The 27,615-nt window shown below is 51.8% G+C and overlaps 1 protein-coding gene across 3 annotated transcripts; it reads right to left on the bottom strand.

Moving 5' to 3' along the window:
* Positions 1 to 130: 130 nt before the first annotated feature.
* CACNA1F (calcium voltage-gated channel subunit alpha1 F) lies at positions 131 to 27,615 on the bottom strand. 3 transcript variants are annotated; one of them, XM_086388812.1, is made up of 48 exons: positions 27,406 to 27,615; positions 25,818 to 25,822; positions 25,241 to 25,346; positions 24,664 to 24,803; positions 24,268 to 24,410; positions 24,012 to 24,164; positions 22,581 to 22,777; positions 22,365 to 22,468; positions 21,655 to 21,845; positions 21,321 to 21,404; positions 21,115 to 21,208; positions 20,924 to 20,950; positions 20,615 to 20,775; positions 19,257 to 19,482; positions 18,061 to 18,268; positions 17,843 to 17,963; positions 17,645 to 17,726; positions 16,294 to 16,336; positions 16,045 to 16,113; positions 15,001 to 15,140; positions 14,645 to 14,774; positions 14,093 to 14,152; positions 13,771 to 13,877; positions 13,601 to 13,688; positions 12,908 to 13,015; positions 12,763 to 12,815; positions 10,903 to 11,049; positions 9,919 to 10,120; positions 9,670 to 9,828; positions 8,627 to 8,737; positions 8,096 to 8,179; positions 7,266 to 7,286; positions 6,927 to 7,055; positions 6,550 to 6,615; positions 6,205 to 6,296; positions 5,397 to 5,556; positions 5,039 to 5,166; positions 4,658 to 4,754; positions 4,368 to 4,470; positions 4,003 to 4,104; positions 3,691 to 3,821; positions 3,331 to 3,459; positions 2,566 to 2,735; positions 1,752 to 1,859; positions 1,513 to 1,640; positions 1,295 to 1,407; positions 715 to 912; positions 131 to 435 (listed from the first exon to the last, which is right to left on the bottom strand). In XM_086388812.1, the coding sequence occupies exons 1-48, from the start codon at positions 27,478 to 27,480 to the stop codon at positions 205 to 207; spliced, it is 5,724 nt and encodes a 1,907-aa protein (XP_086244938.1). In that variant the 5' UTR covers positions 27,481 to 27,615; the 3' UTR covers positions 131 to 204. The 3 variants fall into 3 exon arrangements, with proteins under 3 accessions (XP_086244938.1, XP_086244936.1, XP_086244937.1); XM_086388810.1 differs by having other exon boundaries at positions 25,726 to 25,975; positions 27,456 to 27,615; XM_086388811.1 differs by having other exon boundaries at positions 21,688 to 21,845; positions 25,726 to 25,975; positions 27,456 to 27,615.

Genomic DNA, 27,615 nt, shown 5'->3' with positions numbered 1-27,615 from the left:
AGGCCTGGCTGTCCTGGTTTCTGGAAATACCCATGTGTGGGCAGTGGCTCAGGGCTGATACAGGGGATGGATAGATGGGAGCCGCTGGGCAGCCCCAGGCCTCCAGTGCAAAGACACCAAAATCCAGGAGTGTGGTCCACGGCTGTCTCCTTCTGAGGAAGGGAGGGAAGGAAGTTTATTGAGCAGTGGGGGAGGGGTAGGACTTCAGAGGGCATGGACGCAGGCCATCTCGTCTCCTAGGTCCTCCTCATCAAAACGGGAGAGGATGGACTCTTCGTCACTATACAGTGAGCTGGTCCCCTGTGCCAGCAGGTCACTGGCAGCACTGTCCATCTCGTCCAGGGTCAGGCGACATGCATCTGCAATCTCCTGCTTGGCCAGGGCCACGAAGCGTGGGTCTCGAGCAAAGAGGCCCAGGCCCTCAGAGATGAGCACCTGGGGGGCACAGATGGGATCTGTGTTGACAGTGGGTGCAGCATGGAAGCAAGGCAGTATGCACAGAAAGGCTGCTGTGAATTAGTGATGAACCCATGAAGGCACACAGGGATGTCTGTGGGGGACAGTGGGGCACACATCTTGCTGAGCAGAAGTTGCAGAGCAAAGAGAGAGCTACGTGCACAACACAGAGACTGGGGACCCCTTTCCCCTCCTTCCCAAGCTCCCACCTCCTCCCCTTCTCTCCCGTCCCTCCTACCCCTCCCCTTCTGGACTCACAGCCTCCACCAGGCTGTCAGCACTGCCCCTTTTGCCATGGCTGGGGTCCGAGTGGGTTCCAGGCACATGCAGACAAGTGAAGGTGTGCAGCGGACTGCTGGATTTGCCGATGTATCCCTCCCCTGCTGCACCCTCCTCCACCAATAGCAGTGGGGCATATAGGAGTCGGCCCCGCTGAGGAGGGGTTGCCCAGGAACCCTGGACCAGAATAAACATCAGGGGCATAGTGATGGATGGATGGGGTATGAGGATCTAGGAATCACTCCCATGCCTACCTCTTACCCCAAACCACAACTGGAGTCAAACTTAAAGGGTATAAATCAGACTTGAGTTTATTTAAGAGCACAGAAGGCCTGGGTTTGCCACCTACTAGCTGTGTGATCTTGGGTAAGCCTCTCTGGGCCTCAGTCTCTTCATCTGTAAACTGGGGCTAATAGTACCCACCTTACAGGCACAGTGAGGATTGTGTGAATTCACATGTGCCCCCTTCTTCAGAAGGAACTAATATATAGTGTATTTGATAAATTCAGCCTCGGCTGCCCCCACCCCTCCAGACCTCAGCCTCCCTCCCCCACCTCACCTGTGCCCTACTGGGCCCTGAGTTTCGTCCACGATGATAGGTGCCTGGGATAGGTAGATCTTCACAGCTGCCCTGGCGCCGCAGACACTGGATGGTGAAGGATGGCTTCCGACCTGGGGGTGTGGGGGGCACCATGGGCAAAGAGGAATGTCAGTGCCTCCCGAGCCCTCTGCCCTGATGGCCCAGGGAGGGGGGCCCGGGCCCACGTCCACTCTCACCTGCAGGCGTTGGGGGCAGCAGACGGCGGCGTGGTGCTTGGTGGCCATCCACGTATCTCTGGGGTCTGTGAGATGGCAAAAGGATGGGGCGTGGGGGAGCCCCTGCCTGTTCATCTAGGTAGGAGAGCCTGTTCATGAGGAATGGCTGGGGTGAGCTCAGGCCTGGGCATGTGCAGTGGGTTACCATTCCACCCACACATAGGCTCATGGGCTCATCCTACGTGTCGTGGCCAGAGTGCTGGCTCAGGACTTCCTCTTGCTCATCCTGCCTCTCTTGCCCTTTGGTTGCCTTGGACTGAGAACTTCCTTCTTCTGGAATGGTGAAAATGAGAACCCCAGAGCTTCTCCTGGGGAAAGTGAGGCAAGTTAGGCAGACCAGATCCTCTCAATGTGGTCCTGAGCCCCTGATTCCCTCTCATTCCATGCCCTACCTTCTACAGAAACACCAGACTTTTAATTTTTTCCTAATTGAGAAAATTCACAAAACATAAAGTTAACATGTCATAATTTTAAGGCAAACATAAGCTTTCTTTTAACAGTTGTCCGTCTCATTGGAAGCACCCAAAGTTTCCAAAAAATCAAAGCAGGCTCTCTCTTTGGCCTATTGAAGAGAGAGCTTCAACACAAGAACTGGAGGTGTGTTGAGGAGGTGGTGAGGGGGAGGCTGTAAAAGCTAGGTGTGACCTCATTTCATCCATCATTCCCATGAGGTAAGTGCTACCATCACTCCCCATTCACAGGTGAGGAAATTGAGGACCACAGAAACTAAGTGACTAGCTCAAGGTCACTTAGCAAATGGCAGAGCCAGGATTTGAACTTAAACCCATTTTGCTTCACATCATATGTTTTTGTATATTAAACCTCTTTATTGCCTCTCTCATATGAATCTCTTATTACCCTTTGTTCCCACCAGAGCCATTGAATCCCCTCCATTTCTCCCCACATTTCCATTTGAAGGCCCTCTTATGCTAACCACCTCTGCGCCCTGAAGTCCCCATATAGTGGCTAGTCCCTGTCTTCCCTCACAAGCCTCCCGTAGAGCTTTGGTCATACCTGTGGGCATGGGACCCAGACTGGGGAACATTGGACTGTCTGGAGTTGGGAGCCCCCCCATCGTCATCACTGGGTCCAGGGGAAAGTGAATCTGGAGGTCTGTCTCCAGCAGGCAGAGACACAGAAATCACGGAGCTCCGGCGAGATGGGGGCTGGGAGCCCATCAGCGCCTATGGAAATCACAGGATTGAGGATTGCATCCAGGTTATAACTAAGTCACTTGGTCACATAGTATGTATCCAGCAAGTGCCCCGGGGGCTGAATCTGGGTCTTGCCCCCAGCCCAACAGTGGGTTCAGTTCAGTTCAGTTCAGTCACTCAGTCGTGTCTGACTCTTTGCGACCCCATGAATCGCAGCACGCCAGGCCTCCCTGTCCATCACTAACTCCCGGAGTTCACTCAGACTCATGTCCATCATACCAAATAAACGTTTGTCTACTGTAGGGTGTCTTCTCTGGGGGGCTTCCTCCCAGAGGCAGTATGGAAGTCACTCAAAGGGTTGAGGGAGTATTCAGTTCAGTTCAGTCACTCAGTCTTGTCCGACTCTTTGAGACCCCATGGATTGCAGCACGCCAGGCCTCCCTGTCCATCACCAACTCCCAGAGTTTACTCAAACTCATGTCCATTGAGTCGATGATACAGTTGGCCAAAAAGTTCATTCAGGTTTTTCCATAACAGAGTACTGAAAAACCCAAACAAACTTTTTGGCCAACCCAATATTTTACGATCAAGAGTGTCTGGGGGAATGAAAGCTTATTGTCCTTACTGTGTATGTTTCCAGGTCCTCATGTTCCTCCTCTCCCTCCTGCCCCTCTTCCCCTTCCTCTTCCTCTGTGTCACAAGTGAGGGCCTGCCGCATCTCCGGACCCAAGTCTTGCAGGCTCCTCAGGCCAGCCTGTGAGGGTAGAAAAATAGGGAAGCAGGCAGCTCAGGGTCTAAACTTCCCTGCCCTTGGGTAGGAGTGTGGGGTGGGAAAGGAGCCCCACAGCCACCCCTGACCCTCTATGGGTCCTGGGGCCTCAGTTTCTTCATCTGTGACATGGCTTCCATGAGATCAAGAAGGCAGTCAACCTCAGCTACAATGCTCCCACATATCCCCACCCAGCTCAGCCCCTGCTCCCAAGACCTGAAGGGCAGAGGAGGTGCTTGGGGGGGCCTCGGTGCCTAGTAGCCCCTTTTCTTTCCTCCGCCGGAATTTGCGGAAGTAGTCCTGGATCAGAAATGTGGCGTAGAATTTGCCCACAGTAACTTCTTCCTCTGGGAGCAAGGGAGAAGAAGCAAGGTCACACAGAAGTCCTCTGTTCTCCCTGCTTCTCCCACCAGGGCTTGGACTCTCTCCCTGCACCCCTCCGTCTGTAGCCAGGGATGGTTTGGTGGTGGTGAGCAAATCCTCGACATTCAGAGGCGGGTTTAAGAAACTGGGGTGGAGCCAGCTCACCATCAGCTGGTGGGATGACCTCATCTAGCAGCTTCTGCTTCATCCGTTTCCAGATCTTTTTGATGACAATCCGCAGCTCCTGATTGGCTTGCTCCAGGTTTCCTGCATCGGGAGAGGATATGGGCATAAGCCAATGGGAAGAACACTTCACAGCTACTCCCTCACTGTTGGAGGGGGCGTCACAAGCTTCTACTGCAGCCATACACTGCTCCGGTTGGACAGGTGGGAAAACAGACCTGGAGAAGACAAACTCACCTATTTTGAGGTTCAGAGCTAGGAGTGGGGCCCGTTCTCCAATTAGTTTGCTCCTGGCACCTTACCCAGGCACCCTCTCCCTCCTGCCCCTCCCCCTCTTCCCCACACACCTTCCGTCTTGATCTTCAGTGATGTCCGGACCAGGGCAAATAGTGTGGCGTTGAATGTCACTGTCCCATCTGAGTTGAGGGGCATGTTCATCGCCACAAGTCTCTGTGCACAGCAGGGATATGGAAGCCACTTTGGGCAAATGCCAGGGATGCAGGCATGTGATGCCCAAGGGCAGAAGCCTTTGAGGATGCCACCAAACACCCCTTCCCCACCCAAGGCAGGGTCCCTGCCCACCCCAGTCATATGGTGGACAGTCCTCTCCAAGGCAGTGGTGGGCAGGTGCACAGACCTTGCAGGCCACTCGGTGTGGGCACAGCTTCCCAAATCCCAGTGGGGGCTGGATGCGTCTCAGCAGGGCAACCACATCCAGGTGCTTGATGCGGCCTCTGGGGAAGGTAGGGGTGGATAGGAGGCACTACTGGGTTGGAGATAACCCCTCTAGTCCTTACTCAAGATCCTACCAGCTCATCACTCCCTCCCCGCACCAACACCCTATAGCCTGCCAGGGGAGAGTTGGGAGGGGAAAAGGCCGAGGACAGCAGCAGTGGGAACCTTGGAGCATCTACTGCCTGGGTAATGGGAAGCACAGGTGAGTGGTTCTGGGGTTGGAGGACTGTGTGGGGCAGTACACTGTCCTCTGGGATCCCAGGTATGGGGTTAGAGGGCATACTTGGCCCCAGGGTCATATTCAGACCAAATCCTCTTGAATTCATCGAGGTGATGGGGGCCCAGGATGGACCAATCTCTGGTTAGATAATCAAAGTTGTCCATGATCACAGCCACAAAGAGATTTATGATCTGTGGGCCAGTGAGTAGGAGAGGTTAGGTGAAGGGCAGAGCAGGGTATGTGGGTTTGGTGGGAGGCTGAGGTAAGCTTATATGGTCACTGACTCAGGAGTCCTTGGTTTGATCTTGTCAGGCCAGCCCTTTTATCTGCTCTGAAGATCTGGGCTCCCCACCTCATCCCCGGACTTCCTCAGAGCCAGCCCCTGGGACAGTGGTAATAGTGGTGGGGAAATGGTCCTTACCAGGAATGCACAGAGCATGAAGAAGCTGATAAAATAGGCGATGGCAAAATTGCTACCACAGCTAAACTCCTCACCAGGGCCGAAGTCAGACTCAGGGTCACACCGGCTTCCAGGAAGGCTGGCAAGCATTATCTCCTGCCATGCCTCACCAGTAGCACACCTGGGGGGTCACACAGGGATGCCATCTTGGAGGGGAGGCTGTGACATCATGACAAAGGGCTGTAGGGGCCAGAGGGGTGAGGAGATGACCTACTTCTTGCCAGGCGCAACATCTGGTAAAGATAGCATTTCAATATTTTAAAAGCTGGTGTGGCCATGTTGATGACTATCATGTTTTCATTTTATAGATGCAAGGTCTATGAAAGGTATACATCTTGCAGCCAGAAAAAGGATGGCTGAGGCTAGACTATTCTAAAAGATTCTTTAGAACACAACCAGAAAAGGTCTTTGGGAATATGGAGTCTCACAGCACCAGCACTAGTGTTAGTTGCTCAGTCGTGTCTGACTCTTTGCAACCCCATGGACTATAGCCTGCCAGGCTCCTCTGTCCATGGGATTCCCCAGGCAAGAATACTGGAGTGGGTAGCCATTTCCTTCTGTAGGAGATCTTCCCAACCCAGGGATCAAACCTGGGTCTTCTGCATTGCAGGCAGATTCTTTACCATCTGAGCCACCAGGGACACTCCATGGAGTCCCATGCTGCCCTGTTATTTCCATAACTCAGGCAGTCTGGGGCCCAGAGAGGCTATGTGCCCCCCCCAAAAGCATGCTGGAGATCAAAGCAGCAGGGAAGGGGTTTTTGTGTCACCTGAACAAAAGCAGTACAGCCTGTGGAAAGGTCTGGAAGTTGTTGTTTCGGTTGATCTGTGTGCCATCCTGAAGAGCCACCTTGCCAAACATCTGTGGGCACACAAGAGCTGTGTCAGAGGGGTGACTCTGTGCCCTTTACAGGATCCCACCCATTTCACAACACCTAATACCTGAAGGATCCTCACCACGCTGACAAGCAGGCACTGCTGACCCCATTACACAGATGTGTGGACTGACTCAGGGTTATGCGGCTTGTCTTTATACCCCCACTTTGGGCTCATTCCTGTCTAACCCCTTTCAACAGAAGAGTGCCTGAGGGATTCCCCCTAGTGTTTCCACGTACCTGCATCCCAATGACTGCGTAAATGAAGAATATCATTGCGATGAGAAGAGCCACATAGGGTAAGGCCTAGGGGGGTAGAGAGGACGATAGGTACTCAGGTCCAGGCAGAGAACTGTAAGCCCCAGAATGCACTGCTCCCTCAAGCCTGGGCCATATGAGAGATGTGGTCCATCCCCAAGGTGCCTACAACACAGTATTAAGTACAATAGAGGCCAAGACACGTTGGGAATTGAAAGCCCACAGAAGACAGAAAACTGGAAATAGTAAGCTGTTGATGGGTATGACATGCTGGAAGGGGTAGTTCTGATAGTGGTAAAAGGACAAGCTGAGAGGTGTGAGGTAGGGATGAGGAGTGGACAAAGGAGTGAGGGAGTTACCTGAAAAGACTTGATGAATGTCCAAAGTAATGTGCGAATCCCTTCACCCTTACTAAGAAGCTTGACCAATCGCATGACTCGGAAGAGGCGAAAGAAGGTGATCGAAATGCGGGAACTGTCCTCAGAGCTCTGGGATTGAGTGTGTGGTGAGTATGCTCAGTTCACATTTGCTTCAGCCACCTCCCGGTCTCATACTTTGACCTCCCGAAGCCATCAAATCCCTCAGAACCCAGGCCCCATAGTGGTTAGGGAACATTTCTAAGGACTTTCAGGCAGAAAGGAAAGGATGGTAGGTGAATAGAAAGGCATACAGTCCCTGCTGTGAGGTGGGGGGGTTACCTCGCCCAGGTGGCCACCATTCTGGATGGAGATATTACCAAAACAGAGGTGATGAGATCACAGGGTCAGTGAACAAGAGGAGAAATGATGGAGCAGATACGAGGGATAGTGGATGGCAGAGTTATTATCCAGGGATGATGAGGAAGGTTATGTAGTGATGGATCAGGATGGTTGAAGGAAAAGTTGGTAATAAGGGTGAAAGGGAAAGAAGGTGCAGAAGATGATGGAGGAGAGATATTGCAGCCAGTGGAGGAAATGGTGGAGCCAGTGGTTTCATGGACATGAGAGAACCGATGAAAGATCCAATGGAGAAGCCAGTGATGGAGATATGGACCCAGCAGCATTGTCAACGGAGGACCACGTAGTACCCAATGAAGAAGATGATGGAGCCAATGGTGCAATCAGTGGTGATGACAGAGCCGTGAAAGACCCAGTGTCAGAGACGATGGTGTTGGTGGAGGAAATGGAGCCAATAAAGGAATCAGAAGAGATGATGGAGTCAAAGCAGGAGTTGGTGGAGATGATGGGGCCAATGGAGGGGGATGTAGAGGCAATGAAGAAAATAATGGTAAAAACAAGAGAGTCATTTTAGGAGCTGCTGGAGGCAGGGCATAACTTGCAAATAAATGGGAGGGGGAGGGCTGGGAGAAGAGGGCTTTGGCTGAACCCAACAGAGACTCAGAGAGAGAGAGCTAGAGGAAGGAGTTCTGAGTCTCTGGGAGTGAGTAGGATGTGAGTGGGAACCACCTCCCCATGAGAGAAAGCCCTGGGGTTGAGGTGAGAGAAGGTTGGTAGGAGTAGAGTGGGTTAGTAGAGAGGCCAGTCCTCACGTTGACTTCAGTGACGGCAATGTCCACTACGCTGCCCACCACAATAAGAGCATCAAATGTGTTCCAGGCATCAGTAAAGTAATGCTGTAGACAAGAGGAAAGCAGTGTCCTGTCTTCTCAGAGCTAGCAAGCTAGGGTATGGGGCTAGTAGCAGTTGGGGACATTGGGGAGGCAGGGTCTAGGTTGGACCATGATAGGGCTGCATCTAGATCCCTCTTCCTCCTTAGTCTCCTGACTCACTGGTTGCTGCCCCCCTGGTGGTGGTGGTTTAGTTGCTAAGTTGTGTCCAACTCTTGCGACCCCAGGGACTGTAGCCCACCAGGCTCCTCTGTCCGTGGGATTTTCCAGGTAAGAATACTGGAGTGGATTGCCATTTCCTTCTCCAGGGGATCTTCCCAACTCAGGAATCAAACCCAGGTCTCCTGCATTGCAGGCAGATTCTTTACCGACTGAGCTATGAGGGAAGTCCCCCCTGAGAGGTACGCAATGAGCTCCACCTTAAGGAATGGATTAGGTCTGGGAGGAAGGTACCTTGGGTTTGAAGGCAATGATTTTGAGCACCATCTCGACAGTGAAGAGGCCAGTGAAGACCATGTTGAGGATGTCCATGGCATAGTTGAAGGGAGCAGTCTGCTCATAGTGCTGCAGGAGAAAATCAGATGTGGGGATACAGCATGAGGCAGAAAACCACCATAACAATCAAATATTCTCTGGCTTGGACGGAGGTGAGTCTGGGGATGTGGAAGAACAATGAGTTGGCCAAAACTCTCACACTGTCTGCTTCCCATTATGGATATTGGAAAGCCCAGCTCTTGATTTCTTAGCTTTCCTTGCAGCTAGTTCTGACTAATGAGACTGAAACATAAGCTTGCTGCTGCTTGGACAGCTTCTGTGAAAAATATTTTTGATTTCCAATAAAAGGATCAAAGAAGGAAATGGCAACCCACTCCAGTATTCTTGCCTGGAAAAATCCCATGGACAGAGGAGCCTGGCATGCTACAGTCCATGGGGTCACAAAGAATTGGACACGACTCAGAGACTAAACAACAAAAGGGTCAAATGAGGAAAGTCCCTTACTGCAACCTTCCTTCCTTTTTCCTGCTTTGAATGTGGTTTTGATGCCTGGAGCTATGGCAGCCATTTTGTGACCATGAAGCAACAATCATGAGAATGAAAACCAACTTGCTAAGAATAGTGGAACAGAAAGAGCCTGGGTCCCTGGTGGGCAATAAGCAAATAGCCTACCTCTGCTTGCTATGTGAGATAACTCACATTTATTGATTCCAGGATATACATCTTTTCACATTTAGAATCTCTGAAATTTGGGTGCATTTCACAGTCAATGGCAACTTATATTTGCCATCTGCCATATTTTTTCACATTCTGACATCCCTGAAATTAGGGTGAATAGGTCTGTAATTTGAAAAAATGTGACACATATCTTCAAAGCTTAAGTTTCTCTCAGTTGGGGGTTTTGTTACTTGCAGCCTAAAGCATTTCTGATGGTTCTCAAGGATTTGTGTGGGCAGAATAGGGTCAGGTGTCTGGTGGGGGTCAAGGTGGGGAGTTCAGACCTGCATGGCTAGAGCAACCGTGTTGAGCAGGATGAGCAGGAACATGAGATACTCGAAGGCAGCAGAGTTCACAGTGGCCCACACACGATACTGATGTGGGTTCTTGGGGATATAGCGACGGAGTGGTTGGGCCTTGAGGGCGTATTCTACACACTGGCGCTGCATATGGGTGCAAGGCATGAGTGAGCGGTGGTGTCCCAAGGCAAGGAGTTGGGGAGGGGAGTTGGTGAATCAGGGGTCAGAGGTCACCTGGTTCTTATCCAGCTCACAGTCTTGGTACTCCTGCTCGCCCTGGGCTCGGAAGGTGATGATGACAAAGCCCACAAAGATGTTCATCATGAAGAATGCAATGATGATGATATAGACAATGAAGAACACTGAGATCTCCACGTGGTAATTGTAGATGGGGCCCTTGTCCTCTGCGTTTGCATCAATGGCCTTGTATAGCAGCCTGGGGAGCCAGTGGGGGGAAGTGGGGGGATATCCCAGACTCCTACAACCTACCCATAGACACCTTAGATACCCCAGAATATCCTTCTCAAATATCCCCCACCCCCCCGACCTAATCACCTGAGACCTCCACATCAGGTCATCAAAGACTCCTAAAGCCCAGCCCTCCAGAGACCCAGAGATCCCCATCCAACCCTCCAGAGAATTCCCCAATCAGGCTCTCTGGGACCCTCAAATCCCTTAAGTTCCCACAGATGCCCAATTCTCCTCCAGTCATCTTGGGGTCCCTATGCAGCTCCCCAGAACTCCCCCACAAGCCCCCAAAGATCTCTAAGTCCTCTGTCCCATCAGCTTGAATTCCTTGTTCCATCTCCCCCCAAACATCTTTGACTAATACCATGAAGACTTGTGCAGGTATCTGGAAACCACTGAATCTCCAGCTCCATCTCCTCCAAGACCTCCACCCAGCCCCCCAGACCCCTACCCGGGTACCCTCTAAATCGTATCCAGTCCTCTCTAGACTTCCACCTAGTGCCTCAGAGATCTCTACTCAATTCCTGGAAGCCCCCTCACCCAGGTCCCCAAAGCACCCTCAACCAACTTCTAGGAGATCCCCACTTAGTCATCTGATACACCCACCAGTCTCCAGAAAACTCTATTCATTCTCCAGAGACCTTCATCACATTTCAAGTTACCCTTCCACCCATCCCCAGGATATCCCAAGCCAATCCACTAGAGACTCTCGCCCAGTCCCCTGCCCATCCCTGGGGCCCTGTCCCTCACGCAGGCCAGCCTTCGAAGGTGGAGACAGTGAACAGGGCCATCATGGCTGAAAGGACATTGTCAAAGTTGAAATCGCTGTTGACCCAGAGCCGCTCCCGGACCAGAGGCCTTGACACATCTCCATCGGGGTAGACCAGGAAGGAGCCCCTGTGGATGTTGCAGACATGCTGGATGGATGAGGAGGGGTGGGGAGCTATGGAAAGGTGACTGGTGTCTCCAGCATGGAGGCAGCAGGGCATAGTGGTGGAGGTGAATAGCCTGGGTTCAAATCCTGGACTTCCATTTACTGACTGGGTGACCTTGGGCAGTTAGCCTCTCTGTGCTTCAGTTTTCCCCATTTATGAAATATGGATAATGACAGAACATATTTCTTGGCTTGTCACAAGGATTAATTTTGTCAATCAATGAGAACAGTGTCTGGTGCATTGTTGGGACCATATACATTAGCTATCGTCACCATTATTATCATCATCATTGTCATCCAGGAAAAAGCAATACTAATAATACCCAACATTTATCAGCACTAAGTATATGCCAGGCTCTGTACTAGGCTTTACATGTACTACTCTTACATTGTAGTACACTCTCCATGTAGTAACTCATTTACTCTTCACAACAACCTTGTGAAATCCATACTCTTTTGATCCTCATTTTTCAGTTAAGGAAAATGGGACTCATTGAAGTTAAGAAACATACTCAAGTCTCATGAGATGAAATTGAACCAGGAATGTCTAATTTCAGTTAACTACTACCCTCTACAGGCTTCCCAGGTGCCCTAGTGGTGAAGAATTTGCCTGCAATGCAGGAGATGTAGGAGATGCAGATTTGATCCCTGGATTGGGAAGATCCCCTGAAGTAGGGGGACCCACTCCAGTATTCTTGCCTGGGAAACCCCATGGACAGAGGAGCCTGACAGGCTACACTGTCATGGTGCTGCAAAAGAGTCAGACACAGCTTAGTGGCTAAATATCAACTACCCTCCATAGGAGTCTCAAGGTGGAAGCTGGGGACTTGGTGGTGGTGGTGGTGGTAGGTGTTTTGGAATTGCCAGGGGGAGTGGAGGTAACTCTGGGGAATGTGAAGAGGGGTTTGGGGCAGTTACTGGGGGTATCTTAAGGATTAGTGAGTTCTGAGAGCCTTTGCAATTCTTAGAATTCTCAGGGTGTATCTTAGGGCCTTGAGGAATTCTGGGGTCTTGGGGGCCTTGATAAAATCTGGGGGTGGCACTTACCTTGTGGTCCAATGGTTAAGAATCTGCTTTGCAATGCAGGGGATGTGGGTTTGATTTCTGGTTGGGGAACTAAGATCCCACATGCCACAGAGCAACTAAGACCACGTGCTCTGGAGCCAACGGGCTGCAACTACTGAGCCTATGTGCCATAACAAGAGAGTTCCGTGCACTGCAGCTGCAGCAGAAGATCCTGTGTGATGCAACATAGATCTGTGTGTTGCAACTAGGACCCGACTTAGCCAAATAAATATGTGTGTGTGTGTGTGTGCGTAGTCGCTCAGTCACGTCCAACTCTTGTGACCCTTTGGACTGTAGCCAGCCAGGCTTCTCTGTCCATGGGATTCTCCAGACAAGAATACTGGAGTGGGTTTCCATGCCCTCCTCCAGGGGATCTTCCCAACCCAGGAAACGAACCAGCATCTCCTGTGTCTCCTGCATTGGCAGGTGCATTCTTTATCCACTGAGCTATTGGGAAGCCCAGCCAAATAAATATTTTTAAAACTCTGGGGGTCTCTTAAGTTCTTTGGAGGAAGGTCTAGGGGTTTCAGAGGCCTGGGTGAGATCCAGGGACCTCTTTGGACTCTGGGAGGGGTCCTGGGCTGCATGGAGGGCAGGATTTGGGCACTCACTTGCATTCTTGGGGTGTGTGTTTGGCCTCATCAGTGCAACTGTAGAATTTCCCCTGCAGGGATGATATTTGTCAAACAGATTCATCCTTCATCCCCACCTCCCCGCCTTGACTCACATCTGAGCCTTTCCAGTGTTTCCTCTCACCTTGAAGAGCTGCACACCAATGCAGGCGAACATGAACTGCAGGAGCGTGGTCACGATCATGATATTTCCGATGGTCCGGATGGCCACGAACACACATTGCACCACATGCTGCAGACACCCACAAATATGGCTCATGGACAACCGCAGGCCATAACAGCCAGGGGGCACAAACTCTTGGCATGTGTGGGGCTCAGGGACTTGGGTTGAGAACATGCGGTCTTGGGTGAAGGACATGTGGGTACCAACTGGAAATAAGTGTTTGCCAGATGGGTATGAGTCCACACATCAGAAACCTGGGTCATAGAAATGTGGCCTTTGGTAAGAAATGGACAGTAACTGTGCCCACTGTTCAGGGCTGGGTGGTTACAACATCAGGTCCAGGCTATGTGGTCAGGTTGTGGTTTTAGTCGCTAAGTCGTGTCTGACTCTTTGCGACCCCATGGACTGTAACCTGCCAAGCTCCTCTGTCCATGGGATTCTCCAGGCAAGAACTGGAATGGGTTGCCATTTCCTTCTCGAGGGTATCTTTCCCACCCAGGAATTGAACCTGGGTCTCCTGAATTGAAGGCAGATTCTTTACCGACTGAACTACGAGGGTCAGGCATCACTGCAAATGGCCACTCTGACCATGATCTTTGGCCCCAGGGGTGGGGCAGAGTCTGGGTCCCATGAATTTGGGTGGGATGTGGATACCTTGAGTCCTTTGGCCCTGTTGATAGCTCGAAGGGGCCGCAGTACTCGGAGCACACGCAGAATCTTCACCACTGAGATGGCGCTGGAGCTGAGGAGAGGGCAGTCCTCAGACCATGGCCAGGGCCTGGCCTTGGCTCTTGGAGGGATGGAGTGGGCAAGGTATCACTCACTGGATACCAAAGGAAATGAGGGACACGCTGACCACCAGCAGATCCAGCAGATTGAACCAGCTACGGCAGAAGGAACCACGGTGCAGGAAAGCCCCGAACACTGTCATCTTGAGAGTAGGGGGATATAAGGCTAGTTAGACCACAGATCTGGAGATAGGGAGGGCAGTTGGGGATGGAAACAGGAGTGGTGGGCTACAAGGGTTGGTGGGGAGTAGGTTGGGGCAACTGGGGGTATGGTGGGGGCATATCAACTGTTGTTCAGTTGCTAAGTCGTGTCCGCCGACTCTTTGTGACCCCATGAACTTCAGGGGCCCATTCATACCTTTAGTAGAATCTCCACAGTGAAAATGGAGGTGAAGGCATAATCAAAGTACCCCAGAATCTGGGGGGTGAGAAAGATGGGGGCACCAAGTCATGGATGAGGGGGATCCTAGCTGTGTGTCCCTCTCTGTAGGTTTTGCTGTTCCTCCTCCTTCCTTCCCTCTCTTCCTCACTCTCTCCTTCCTTCCTTCCCTCCCTCTCCTTCCCCTCTCTCATCACCATCAAGGACTTCTCTACAAGGCAAAATCCTTGGCCATCAGAAAGACAAGGCTTCGGACCTGGCCTCCTTTCCTTCTACCCAGCTCCATGGGCACCCTTGGTCTGCTCAGCCTCTGAGTACAGCTTCCTCCTCTTCCAAATACTGATCACCTCCCCGGCGCTTCCCCAAGGGTGTTGCGCACATAATAAAGGCTAGTACTGCTGCACCTACCATTATTTCTTGTCTCTCTCTGCCTAACTAGGGGGTCTTGTCCCTGTCTGCACCCTGGCCATAGTTTGTATCCAGTAGGACAGCCCTGGGAGTGTCCCCTTGAGCCCCCAGCCCAAGGCTCACGTGGTTGCGGAAGGAGTGGGCTCGGATGGGATCCTCAGCGGCCAGGGACACACTGCTGAGGATGATAAACACCAGGATGAGATTGGTGAAGATGTGATGGTGGATGAGAGTGTGGCAGGCCTTCCTCAGCCTGGGGAGTGGAGAAATGGCCGTGCTCAGAACCCAGGACCACAGAAGTGACTGAGGGAGCCCAAGGGAGACAGCCTGGGCCCTGTTGCATCAGGCTGTGCACCCCACCTGAGCCTTGGCTGCTCCCTGGTCCTCCCCATCTCCCTACCCCAGGCCCTCCTGTTTCCCTCCCCTCCTTTGCCCCCCTCCAGCCCCCACCCCCCCCCACACACATTTGCAGCACTCACGGGTTGGTTTGGCTGAGGCAGAAGAAAGCACTGCCCTCAGGGATGGGTACCACCTTCTCCTTGGGTACAACTTCCTGCAGGAGTTCCACATGCCCGGCCCCCACTTCCTCTTCCTCCTCCTCCTCCTCCTCCTCCTCTTCCTCCATGCCTGGCACCAGAAGATCAAAAGAGAGAGAATGAATTGAGAAGATGTATGTAGAGCACCTAGAACAGTGCTTTCCCATGGTAAAATTCTCATCTCCCTGCTAGAATGGCAGCGCCTCAGAGAAGGGATTTCAGTTCGTTTTGTTTACTTCTGTGTCCTCAGCACTTAAAACACAGGATCGAACCCAGGTCTCCCACATTGCAGGCAGAGTCTTTACCAGCTGAGCCACAAGGGAAGCTCTGGGACACAGTAGGGGCTCAGTAAATGTGTACTGAGTGAACATCGCCATCTTCAGGACTGTAGCCCACCAGGCTCTTCTGCCCACGGGATTTCCTAGGCAAGAATACTGGTGCAGGTTGCCATTCCCTTCTTCAGGAGATCTTCTGTATCCAGGGATTGAACCTAGGTCTCCCACACTGCAGTTAGATTCTCTACCATCTGAACCACTGCGGAAGCCCCTCTTCAGGCATTTACACACTATTTTATAACAAAGGCTCTGAGAAGTTCTGCAATAAAACAAAATATTGGTTTCTCTTTTGGGGCTTCCCTGATGGTTCAGTCAGTAAAGAATCCATCTGCAATGTGGGAGACCTGGGTTTGATCCCTGGGTTGGGAAGATTCCCTGGAGGAGGGCATGGCAACCCCCTCCAGTATTCTTGCCTGGAGAATCTTCATGGAAAGAGGAGCTTGGCGGGCTGCAGTCCATGGGGTCGCAAAGAGTTGGACACGACTGAGCGACTAAGCACATCTTTAATCTCAGTGTCTTGAAACTTCCTGACCACACACCAAGTCCATTATTTTCAAGACCATCTCATAGAAGGCTTCTCCCCAGAGAAGAGGGCCTCAGGGGTCACAAGGTCTGCCTGGGTGGTTTCCCCAAGGTCCCACGCCTCTTCCACCTGACCTGCCCACTTGCCTGCTCCTTCATTTTTTGCAGATTCCTCTTCCTCATTCTCCCCACCAGGCACCTGGGGACAGGAAGATGGAGGTCATCGATGATGGGGGGTTTACCAGGGGATGGACACAGGGGAGGCACAGAAGGGATGCAATAAAGAAGGAATGAATAGGCAGAGGATGGGGGTTAAAGACACGCACACAGATACTGGTGGTAGTGGGAGGTGTAGACAGTGCCCAGGCTTTTAACTCACCAGTGCTCCATTCTCCTGTGGAGTTTCCTCAGTGATCTTCTCCCTGGGCAAAGAAATATAGGGGGTGGTGTGGGCGGTGACTGTTAAAGATTGAATCAGATAGGCAAGGCTGGTGGAGGAGGGGGTCACTGTAGTCAGAACAGACCTTTCTTAGGTCCCATAGAACCTCCCTGCTTCCTCCCTCATCTCCTTGGTCTATTCTCATAGCAGCAGAAGAGATCCTGTTAAGTTCTAAGTCTGGGATATTCCTCCTCTGCTCACACCCCTTCCATGGCTCCTCCCTTACTCAGAGCAAAACCAAAAGCCCTCACCATGGCCCAGGATACCGTTGATCTGGCTTCTCTATTTCCCCCTATTTGAGCTCATGCCCTATCACTCTCCTCCTTGTTCATGCCACTCCATGGCATCCATGGTGTCTCCATGGTGTTGTTTTTTTTGCCACTCCAAGCAGCATGTGGCATCTTAGTTCTCTGACTAAGGACTGAACCCGTGCCCCCTGCCCCTCTGCAGTGGAAGCATGGGGTCCTAATCCCTGGATCACCAGGAAAACCCCTCCATGGTGTTTTTAAAATGTCCTAAGAATATTATCACCTCAAGACCTCTGCACTTGCTGTCCCCTTGCCTTGAACTCTTACTCCAGATATTGGCATGGCTCACTCCCCTACTTCTTTCAGGCCTCTGTTCAGTAGTCACCTTCCTTGATTACTCTAACCAAAACAGCAAGCATAATATCTCTCTATTCTCTTATTCTGCTTTCTTTTCCTTCATTACATATTGTAAACATATATTTAATTAAATTATATTGTTATATATTCATTTGTTTGTGTTTTGCTTGCCTTTCCCAGCTAGAATGTCAGCTCCATGAAAGCAAGAACTCTGTTTACTTTGACCACTGCTGTCTCCTTAGCATTTAGAACAGGGCCTGCCAAAAAGTGTGCATGTATGTATTAGTCGCTCAGTTGTGTTTGACTCTTTGGGACCCCATAGACTATAGCCTGCCAGGCTCCTCTATCCATGGGATTTCCCAGGCAAGAATACTGGAGTGGGTATTCCTCCCCATTCCCTTCTCCAGGGGACCTTCCTTACCCAGGGATTGAACTGGGTAACAATGAGTCTCCTGCATTGCAGGAAGATTCTTTACCATCTGAGCCACCAGGGAAGCCCTGAGCCACCAGGTAAAAAGTAGGTGCTCAGTAAATGCATGTCCAATGAATGAGGACTGGCAGGTTGGATCTGCAGATAGAGATTTCCAGGGAGACTAAGGCATCTTTGGTGGTGTGGGATGTGTGTGTGAGGGTCCCAGTCAGGGATTCCAGGGCGAAAGTGTCTTGGAGGCAGAGTCAGACCTCACCTGCCCTTATCTTTGTCAGTGCCTGCATCTCCACTGGCCAGGTTGTCCACAGCGATGGCAAGAAACACATTCAATAGGATGTCTGGGGTGAGCTCAGGCTAGAGAGGATGGAGAAGCAGACTGCCTACAGAGTGCCCAGGTCCTCATTATCCTCCCCCAACCCTGCCATGATCCAGCCTCCCAAGGCTCTGAGGATACAATTGCCGCAGATGAAGAGGATGATGAAATACACGCACACGAGCATCCCTGGGAAGAAGGGGCCGCCATAGGCCATGATACCATCATACATGACCACATTCCAGTCCTCACCCGTCAGTATCTAGGGGTGGGAAGTCACCATGAAGTCCTTGGGACCCTCTCCCCAACCTTGGGTCCCTCCCCACTTGCCCACCCATCCCATGATCTCCAGGTCCCACCTGAAAGACAGTGAGGAGGGCCTGGGGAAAGGTGTCAAAGGTGCTTCGCTTGGTGTGGGTCTGGTCAAAGTTGAACTTGCCCCCAAACAGCTGCATGCCAAGCAGGGAGAAGATGATGATAAAGAGGAAGAGGAGAAGCAGCAAGGATGCAATGGATTTCATTGAATTGAGTAGAGACGCCACTAAATTGCTCAGAGATGCCCAGTGCCTGCAGCAGAGATGGAGGGGGAAAGGTTGACATGTCCAGTGGTGAGTCAGGAGCTAGGGCAGGGCTTCAGCTTGGGGTGTACTGGGGCGGGTTAAGGTGAACTTTGATGTCACTGTTGGATGTGATTTTGGAGTTAGAGTGAGGTGAGAATAAGAAGGAAGGGGAAGGGGTTATTTGAGGTTAGGGTGGTGTTAGGGAAGATGAGATTAGTATGGTAGGTATATGGAAGTTGGTGAAGCTAGAATTGGGTTTCAGCCTGGGTTGGGCCTGGGACTGGGTTTGGGGTAAGGGATGGTAGCTGGCGATGGGCTTAGGGAATATTTGGAGTTGTAGATGACCAAGTTGGGGATAAGGTTGTGGTTGAGGGTTGGGATAGAGGAGAGGATGGATGGGGATGAGATTTCCCAGCTAGGGCTGGGAATGGGGATGAGTTTGCAGTTGGAGATAGGCTAATGGTTATGAATTTGGGATGTGGGGGTTGTGGTTAGTGATGGGGATGTATCTGGGAGTTAGAAATGAGGTTGGAGGTGGGGCTGGGCTTGGGCTTGGATATTGGGGCTGTAAATGACCTTGTGGATGATGAGTGGCTGGTGGTTGGAGTTAGAGATAGTGTTATGGTTGAGGGTGAGGGATGGGGTTTGGGTTGGTGATGAGTATGGGGTTGAATTTGGAGATGGGGTTGGGAATCATATTCTAGCTGAAGTTGAGGCTGAGGAAGGGGAAGGAAGTGGAGTAGACACCCTCCCCAACTGACTTCAATCTCTAGGAAGGCAGGAGCTATTGTCTGCTTTGATTCCTGGTGTTTCTCTAGGGCCTGGAAGGACACCTTGTATGCAGTAGGCACTCAATGGATATTTGACAAATGAATGATGATGCAAATATAGTCATCATTGGAGCTGGGGTGGTGGCTGTTGCAGCTGTGTTTGGGCTCTCAGTCTTCATCCTTCGCCACATACAAACACACCCCCCACCCCCACCCCCCACATACCTGGTGACCTTAAAGATCCTGAGGAGGCGCACACAGCGGAGTACCGAGATGCCCAGGGGCTGCATGGCACCCACCTCCACCAGGGTAGTCTCCAGGATGCCCCCACAGACCACGAAGCAGTCAAAGCGGTTGAAGAAGGAGGACACGTAGACAGAGGGCCCCAGACCATACAACTTGAGAAGCATCTCCACCGTGAATAGACAGAGTAGCACTTTGTTGGCATACTCTGTGGAGAGAGGGGCAGGGGTGAGTGGGCTAGCCAGGTTTATGGTGACATGTAGGGAGGGAGGGGCCATGGAGCGATCTGGGGCAGCTGGTAGCAGACCAGGCACAAGCTGGTGATGTGGTTAGGATGGAGGATAGGGTGAGTTTGTAGGTCAGGGTGCATGAGGTTTTGAGAGTTTTGGAGCTGGGGCGAGGGCAGAGCTGGGGTGTGGGCCTCAGTTAGCCTCTGTGAATACAGAAAAACTCTGATTCACGGGTAGACTTAGAGCCTAGCTTTTAGCTGGGACTGGGGCTGGTTTGAGGGTTGGGGTTAGAAGTTTGCTCAGTATTCAGGTTGGGGCTGAGATTAAAATGAATAATAGTAAGGGCTATTAATAACACTTATACAGTATTAACTCCATGTGGGTCAGGCAACATTCTAAGCATTTTTCACTTTAACTCATTTAATCCTCCCCACCATCCCTGGCGGCTCAGATGGTAAAGAATCTGTCTGCAATGCGCAAGACCTGGGCTCGATCCTTGGGTCAGGAAGATTCCCTGGAGAAGGGAACGGCTACCCACTCCAGTATTCTTGTCTGGAGAATTCCATGGACAGAGGAGCCTGGCAAGCTACAGTTCATGGGGTCTCAAAGAATCAGACAGAACTGAGCAACTAACACTTTCACTTTTGCTTTTAGCATCCCATGAAGTGGATACTATCACTATCCCCATTTTGTAGATGGGGAAATTGAGGCACAAAGGGTTTAACTTGTCCAGACAGTGTGGTGTTAAGAGCCTGGACTCTAGAGCCAGGCTGCCTGGGTTTGCCACTCAGTAGCTGAGTCCTGGGGTTAGTCATTTAACTCTTCAGGACCTTGGTGCTAGGCCTCTGTGCCTTAGTACTTAATTCACATAAAGTTGCAGTGAAGAGAAATTGAGTGAGTACATGTAAACTGCTGAGAACAGAGACTGACACACACAGCAAGCACTACATAAGTGTAAGCTGCAAGGTAGGATGGGACAGGTTTTCTGCATTTACTTGGGTGGGAGGGCCGTATCTGGGGATCTAGGGCACCCAAGAGATCCTGCATCTGAGCTTCTGGGGTGGAAGGAATTGGGGGCTGGGGAGAGGGCTGGCAGGCTGGGGGGTGCACCCTGGATCTGGGTGAGCCAGAAGGGCTGCCCGTGGTGCTCCGAGGCGATTGTCAGAGTGTTGAGGAAGACGAGCAGCAACACGGCCCAGTAGCAGGCATTGGACTTCACAGCCCTCCGGCAGCTCGCCCGAAGGCCCCGGTTGGCTCGGCGGAGACGGCGGCTGTGGGGACAGGGAGCCCACTGACAGAGATCACTTACCTGAACCTGTCCTGAGGGCTCAGGTTGGGGAGCCTGTTGGTCATGGGGGGCTTGGAGGTGGGGTTCACAAAGTCATAGGGTCTGGGAGTCACATAGCTTTCCCAACTCACCAAACGCTGGTTTTCACAATCTTATTTCTGGAAAAGGGGAAGATGGGAGGTGGGCATCACTGGGGGCTGAGGGGCACTCAGCAGCAGGGGTTGGAGGTCAGGGCTAGGAAGTTGGAGGCTGAAGTCAGGACTGGGGCCAGGATCTGTTCCGGGTTCTGGGCTGGGTCAGGGGTCAAGGGCCGGAGCCTCACAGGCAGCGTGTACAGCTGGCTAGAGTGCCCTCTTCCTCTTCCTCGTCTCCTTGGGTCTCTGCCATTGAACCGGTGTCACTGGCTGGGAGGCTGGCTATGGGCAGGGTGGGAGAAGAGGTCAGCACATGAAGATGCCAGGGTTCTGCTCTTGGCCTTCCCCTCTGCCTACTCTTCCCACCCCCTCCTCAATCTGGTTGGATCCTCACCATGGCTGCTGGTGGAGTGGGTGGAGTGACTGAACCAGCGCAGACGTCCTCGTCTCCTATTGGTCAGCTCTTCCAGTTGTGGCCCTGTAAGCACAGGGAGGACATTTGAGGAACAGGGTCTGGGGTGAGGTTAGGGCTCTGGGGTGAGGGGTGTTATTTGGAGTCTTTGTTCTGGGTACAGTCTGGGAAGGGTATCTGAGTCTGGGTTCTGTGTCATAGACCATAACCAGAGGCTGGGCCTAGAGTTGCTGAGGGCTGGGGCTAGATCTCAGGAGAGCAGCCCACATCTGAGGGACGCGTGAGGCAGGGAGTGGGCTGGGTTGAGATTGCCTACGGTGGCCGGCCAGGCCCTCTTCAGCCACGGAACCAAAGTTGCCAGCAGCTGAGGGGTCCTCCATGTCCAGCTCCTCCGCCTGTGTGATCCAGTCCAGGTAGCCCCGGAGGTCCTCCTCCAGCTGCTGCTTCTCCCGAAGCTTTTGGAAATCCCCTCGTGCTTTTGCCTTCTCCCTCTCTTTGGAGAACTCCCTGAGGAAGGAGAATAGAGGGCTACACAGAGGAACCACCCTGGCCCCCTTGCCATCACCATCCCAGCCACACTGACCTCCTTGCTGTTCTTTGAATATGCTAGGAACGTTTTAGCTTTGGAGACTTTGCACTGGTTCTTCCTTTTGCTTGGAACACTCTTTCCTCAGATATTCAGTATCTTTCCCATTTTTACTCAGATAACACCTTCTCAAAGAGGCCCATCCCTGCTTGTCCTTATTTGTAATTACAATATCTCCCCATTCCTTTCTTTCCATAGTATATATTTCATATGAGACAAAACACATATGTGTGTATGTATGTATGTAATATCCAATAAAGCAGAGACTTCTGTCTTTTGTTGCATTCCTAAAACAGTGCCTCACACACAGTAGATGCTCAGTGTTGACTGAATGAATGAAGGGGTATTTTAGATGGGTTTTGAAGGATGCCTAGAAGTTTGCAAGGAACAAAGTAAAGGGACAGGGGCTGAGGGGTTGGGTAAGTGTCTAGGCTCCTCACCCACTCAGGACACCAAGCACAAGGTTGAGGACGAAGAAGGATCCAAAGATGACGAGACTCACAAAATACACCCAGGGCAGCTCATACCCCATGGCATCCTGCATCTAGGGAGGGGGGAGAACATGCATCTCTCAGTGTATGCAGACCCTCCTGCCTGAGACCAGGGAAGAAAGGCAGGTTCAGCTTCTGCACTGGGTGTCTGTCATTTCACCTCACCCAGTAGAGCACGTCGGTCCAGCCTTCCATGGTGATGCACTGGAAGACTGTCAGCATGGCGAAGAAAAAGTTGTCAAAGTTGGTGATGCCTCCGTTGGGCCCTGCCCAGCGCCCGCGGCACTCCGTCTGGTTCAGTGTGCAAGCACGCCCTGATCCTGAGGACGCACAGGGTGACGGGTCCTCCTCCGCCTCTACGTCTGTGGGAACACTGGAGCTCTGGAATCCGAAGTGCACCCACCCACAGTCATGGGCACCTTGGAAGCCCGCCTACCTGGGAAGTTTGCCTCAGGGTTCTAGATTTTTCTAAATCAGACAACCCTTAGGGCTTCTCTGGTGGCTCAGTGATAAAGAATCTGCTTGCCAATGCAGGAGACCAGGGTTTGATCCCTGGTCCCAAAAGATCCCACATACTTCAGAGCAACTAAGCCTGAGTAGTGCAACTATTGAGCCTGTGCTCTAGAGCCTGAGAACCGCAACTACTGAGCCCGTGAACTACAACTACTGAAGTCCACACTCTACAGCCTTTGAGCCACAACAAGAGAAGCCTGCACACTGCAATAAAGACCCAGCACAGCCATAAATAAATACATGAAATTAAAAAAATAGACAACCCTTAGCCTCTGATTGCTGGGTCAAGACTCTGAACCGCTGGGAAGCTGTGAAGCCTAACCACAGAGATCTGGGGAGTAGGACTGTAAATTTTGAGGCAGAATCTTGTGAATAACAGTGAGCCATGAGCCTAGGAGCAGAGTCTTGTGAATTTCAGAGGGTCATTTGAAAGGATGGGGGCAAGCCTTGGGTTTGGGTCTGGATAAAAAAGGCCTGCCTAGGAGTCTTCACTTCCCTGGTGGCTCAGTGGTAAAGAATGTTAATGCAGGAGATGCGGTAGACACCGGTTGGATCCCTGGTTTGGAAGATCCACTGGAGAAGGAAATGGAAACCCACTCCAGTATCCTTGCCTGGGAAATCCCAAGGACAGAGGAGCCTGGTGGGCTACAGTCCATGGGGTCACAGAAAGGTCTGCGATTAAGGGTAGAGTCTTGAATACATGGGGTGTGCTGTGTGTGTGTGCTAAGTGGCTTCAGTCATGTCCGAGTCTTTGAGACCCCATGGACTGTAGCCCGCCAGGCCCCTCTGTCCATGGGGTTCTCCAGGCAAAAATACTGGAGTGCATTGCCATTTCCTCCTCCAGGGGATCTTCCCAACCCAGGGACTGAACTCGTCTCTTATGTGTCCTGCATTGGCAGGTGGGTTCTTTACCACTAGCACCACTGGGAAGCACCACTGGGGTAGGGCTTGTTGATCTGGTGGCAGAGCCTGAATCGGGGAGAAGAATCTCGTGTATTTGAGTGCGTCTCCTTGAGAACAGGGTGGGGCTTAGGAGCCAATGGAGGAGGCATGCCCTGTCTCGGGATGGGTGGGCTTGCTGACCAGATCCCAGGAAGTAGCACGTTTTGTGCATGCGTCCGAGGAACAGCTCCAGTCCAATGATGGCGTAAATGATGATGACAAAGAGCACAAGAAGTGCAATATGCAACAGCGGCACCAGAGCCTTCATGATGGAATTGAGCACTATGTGCAGGCCTGTAGGGAGCCATGGGTGGGCAAAGTAGGGGCAGGGTCAGCTCAGCCCCCAACTCCTCCCACTCCCATCCATCACCTCCAAGCCCGGGGATGTGCCACTCACTTGGGACCCCAGACACCAGCCTCAGTGGCCGCAGCACCCGAAATGCCCGCAATGCCTTCACATCGAAGCCCCCTGGCTTCCCTCCCATATGCGGGGTGTCCCCTGGGCGTCCGGGACCCTGCTCCAGCAGCACGCTGAACAGCCTGATGGGGGAGCATGAGAAAAGGAAGTAGGGGGTCAGGCCTTGGGATCCCCCCTTCCCTTCCTTTCCTTCTCCTCTGAGAAGTACAAATCCCTGTAACTGGAAATGCAAATAGGTTTAAAATATGTTAATATTCCTGATTCTGGCTGCCAAATGGGGGCAGTCTGAAGCAGTCACTTCCCTGAGCCCCGAATTTAGCAGGTCTGTGGTGGGAAGTTGAACTAGGGTAGGGTGTGTCCCCTGCAGATGCGCACCCAACCACGACAATGATGAAGTCAAGCAGGTTCCAGCCGTTGCGGATGTAGGCGCTGGGGTGGAGCACCAGTCCATAGGCCACGATCTTGAGCACCGTCTCCACAGTGAAAATCACCAAAAATACGTATTCCACTTGCTCCTGGGGGCAGAGCCGGGGGCGAGGTGGGAGATTGGGAAGTTATTTGGGAGTGGGGTTTGTTTGATAGGGGGTAGGGGGAGGCGGGTCTTCCCTGGTGGCTCAGAGGATAAAGAATCCGCCTGCAATGTGGGAGACCTGAGTTCGATCCCTGGGTTGGGAAGAACCCCTGGAGAAGGGAACAGTTACCCACTCCAGTATTCTGGCCTGGAGAATTCCATGGACAGAGGAGCCTGGAGGGCTACAGTCCGTGGGATTGCCAAGCATCCAACACAACCGAGCAACTTTCTCTTCAGGGGGAGGCCAGCAAAGCAGGACGGAGGGTGGGGCTGGGCAGGAGAGGGTCATCTGTGTCAGCAGGGGTGGGGCCTGGCTGGAAGGCTTGAGGTGTGGCTCTACTGGAGCTATATCTAGCTGGAGGCAGGGAGGGCAAACCTCACCAGGTTGTGGTTGGCAGTGTTGGAGTCGTCCTCTGGGAAGGGGATGTAGACTCCCAGGGCCACGCAATTGGCAAAGATGGTCAGCAAGATGAGGATGTCGAAGGGCCTCAGGTGGACACAGTTAAGGACCCAGGCAGAGTGGCCTCAGAATATGACATTTCCTTGGGGCCCTCCCCACCCAGTGCTGACTCGACTCTAAGATGACCAACCTTGACATTCCTGACCCCTGCTCTGACCAAGGCCTTGACTCTGACCCCCCGGGAAACTTTTAGCATCCTCAAGTCTGGCTGAGATTTAGTCTTTGATTCTTGACAACACCCCCTCCTCCAGACCCTCACCTTTCTCAACTCTCCCTTGAATCCAGTTCTTAACCCTTGATCCCTGGTGATCTCAGCCCTCTTTCATTCCAGCTCTGGCTCGATCCTTGACTCTTGGTACCCTGATGACCTTCACCCCTGAGCCCTGTCCCTGGCCTTCAAGGATGCTTCCATTCCACAATGCTGATGCAGGACCGCCGCAGGGGGTTTGCCAGGGTGAGGCAGAAGAGTGCCCGGGGTGACCGCTGGGCACTGGCTACTGCCACTGTCTTGTGCTTACTGTGCTGAGTCTTTCGCTTAGGGGTCCCTAGGCCCGATGCCCCGCTGATTTCACCATCTGATGCTGGGGGCCCAGGGCACAGCCCCCATTCGGGCCCAGGGCCTGTCCCATTGGCTGGACTGGGCTCTGGGGTGGTGTCTGTGTGAAGAAACCAAGTCAGGGTGAGGACAAGGTATTGGTTGCCTCCTACCTGATCCTACTCTTCTATCTGAGGGAAGGAGAGAAGAGCATGTAAAATTAGGGAGAGTTGAGGGTACTTGGGAGTTGGTGGTGGACAGGGAGGCCTGGCGTGCTGCATTTCATGGGGTTGCAAAGAGTTGGACATGACTGAGTGACTGAACTGAACTGAACTGAACTGAGGGTACCTGAGTTAAGGATTGGGGGATGAGTTGGTATTAGAATTGACTGAGGGTAAAGTGCAAGTTTATAGGTGAGAGAGGGTGATATTGTATTTCTAACTGAAGTAGAGTTTGTGTTAGATTTGTGGGGTGGACAGCTTAAATTTGCATGGGGTAGGACTGAGTTTATAGCTAGAAGCAAATGTAGGGTTAAACTTAAGTGGTAGATTTTGGGTTGGGTTTAAATTCAGGTGGGAGTAAAGTGTGCTTAAAATATGATTTAGGGTTAGGCCTAGATAGTTGAATGAGTTGGGATTTGAATCAAGATCAAGGTTAGCGTTAAAGTTGAGTTTGAGTTCAGGTGGGATCTGAGTTTTACATTGGGGTTTTCAGCTAAATCCATTCCCAGTTCCCACGGCCTTATTTCAGCCTCCAAGGGGTAGCGGGTTGGTCTGGTTAAGATACCATCAGCTTTAGAGGGAAAAAAACTATTTGAGTTTAAATCCTGATTCTACCACTTTGGTAGCTTTCTGTGGCCTTGAGCAAATTATGTAATCTCTCTGAGCCTTAATTTCCTTATTTGTATAATGAGATGACAATAAGAGTACCTACAACATAGGGTTGTTGTTAGGATTAAATGAGTTCAGCATTCAGAAGAATGTCTGACACACAGTATTATTCCCATTTTTCAGGTGGAGAAATTGATGCAAAAAGAGAGGTTAAGTTATTTGAAGAAGCGACTGAATTGGGAGTTAAACCCAGGGAGTCTCTGACTCTAAACCTTCACGATTTATTACCACCATCAAGTATGCATTCTGTCTTTCTCTCTGATCCTTAAAAATGGGTCTGTGCTCTTTCTGGAAAATCAGAGACCCATTCGCCAACAGTGCTGATATCCAGGGGTTGGGGTTGAGTTTAGGTGACTTTAGAGCTCATGGTAAGGTCTGTATCCATGTTGGGATTTGGACTCTAACAGGGGTTTGCCCTCTGGTTGGTAAAGTTTGTTAGGATTAAGCTTGGGGCTAACATTGGAGTTGAAGTTGGGGTGGGTGCTAGGATAGAGATCAGGGCCAGGATTGGGGTTGGGTTTCAAATTGGGATCTAAGGCTGTGGGCTGTGTTGGGGCTATCTGGGATGGGAACAGGGTAATATGATTCCAGTCCCCAAAAGGCTCTCCAGGGGTAGGATCCTGGTGGGCAGTGGGTGGGTCAGAGGGGCAGAGGATAGAGCAGAGCCCAGGCTTGCTCCAAGGGTCTGTAGGAGTGGAAGGTTGCTCTCACCTTTCCCGCCTTCAGATGCCGACATCCTCCTTTCGAGATTGAAGAGCCATCTGCACACAGCCCCTGTCTCTTCCCCCAGCTTTGGAGGGATTAAGGTCACAGGGCGGGGCCATAACAGGGTCGGATGGGAGGGTGAGGAGGGGTGAAGATGGGACACTTG

This window comes from Bos grunniens, chromosome X (genome assembly GCF_055505025.1).
Source record: "Bos grunniens cultivar Pamir isolate PY7600 chromosome X, Bosgru_T2T1.0, whole genome shotgun sequence".
In the NCBI taxonomy this organism is placed as follows: Eukaryota; Metazoa; Chordata; class Mammalia; order Artiodactyla; family Bovidae; genus Bos; species Bos grunniens.
The sequence above is the reverse complement of the archived record's forward strand: the minus strand, read 5'-3'. Positions and strand labels throughout refer to the sequence as shown.

Coding starts and splice junctions, on each gene's coding strand:
- CACNA1F (XM_086388810.1), bottom strand. CDS start 27,480: ATGTCGGCATCTGAAGGCGGGAAAG. Junction 11,050..12,762: donor CACACACCCCAAGAATGCAA/GTGAGTGCCCAA, acceptor CAACATCCACAG/GGGCTCCTTCCTGGTCTACC. Junction 6,297..6,549: donor ACGCAGTCATTGGGATGCAG/GTACGTGGAAAC, acceptor GTGTGCCCACAG/ATGTTTGGCAAGGTGGCTCT.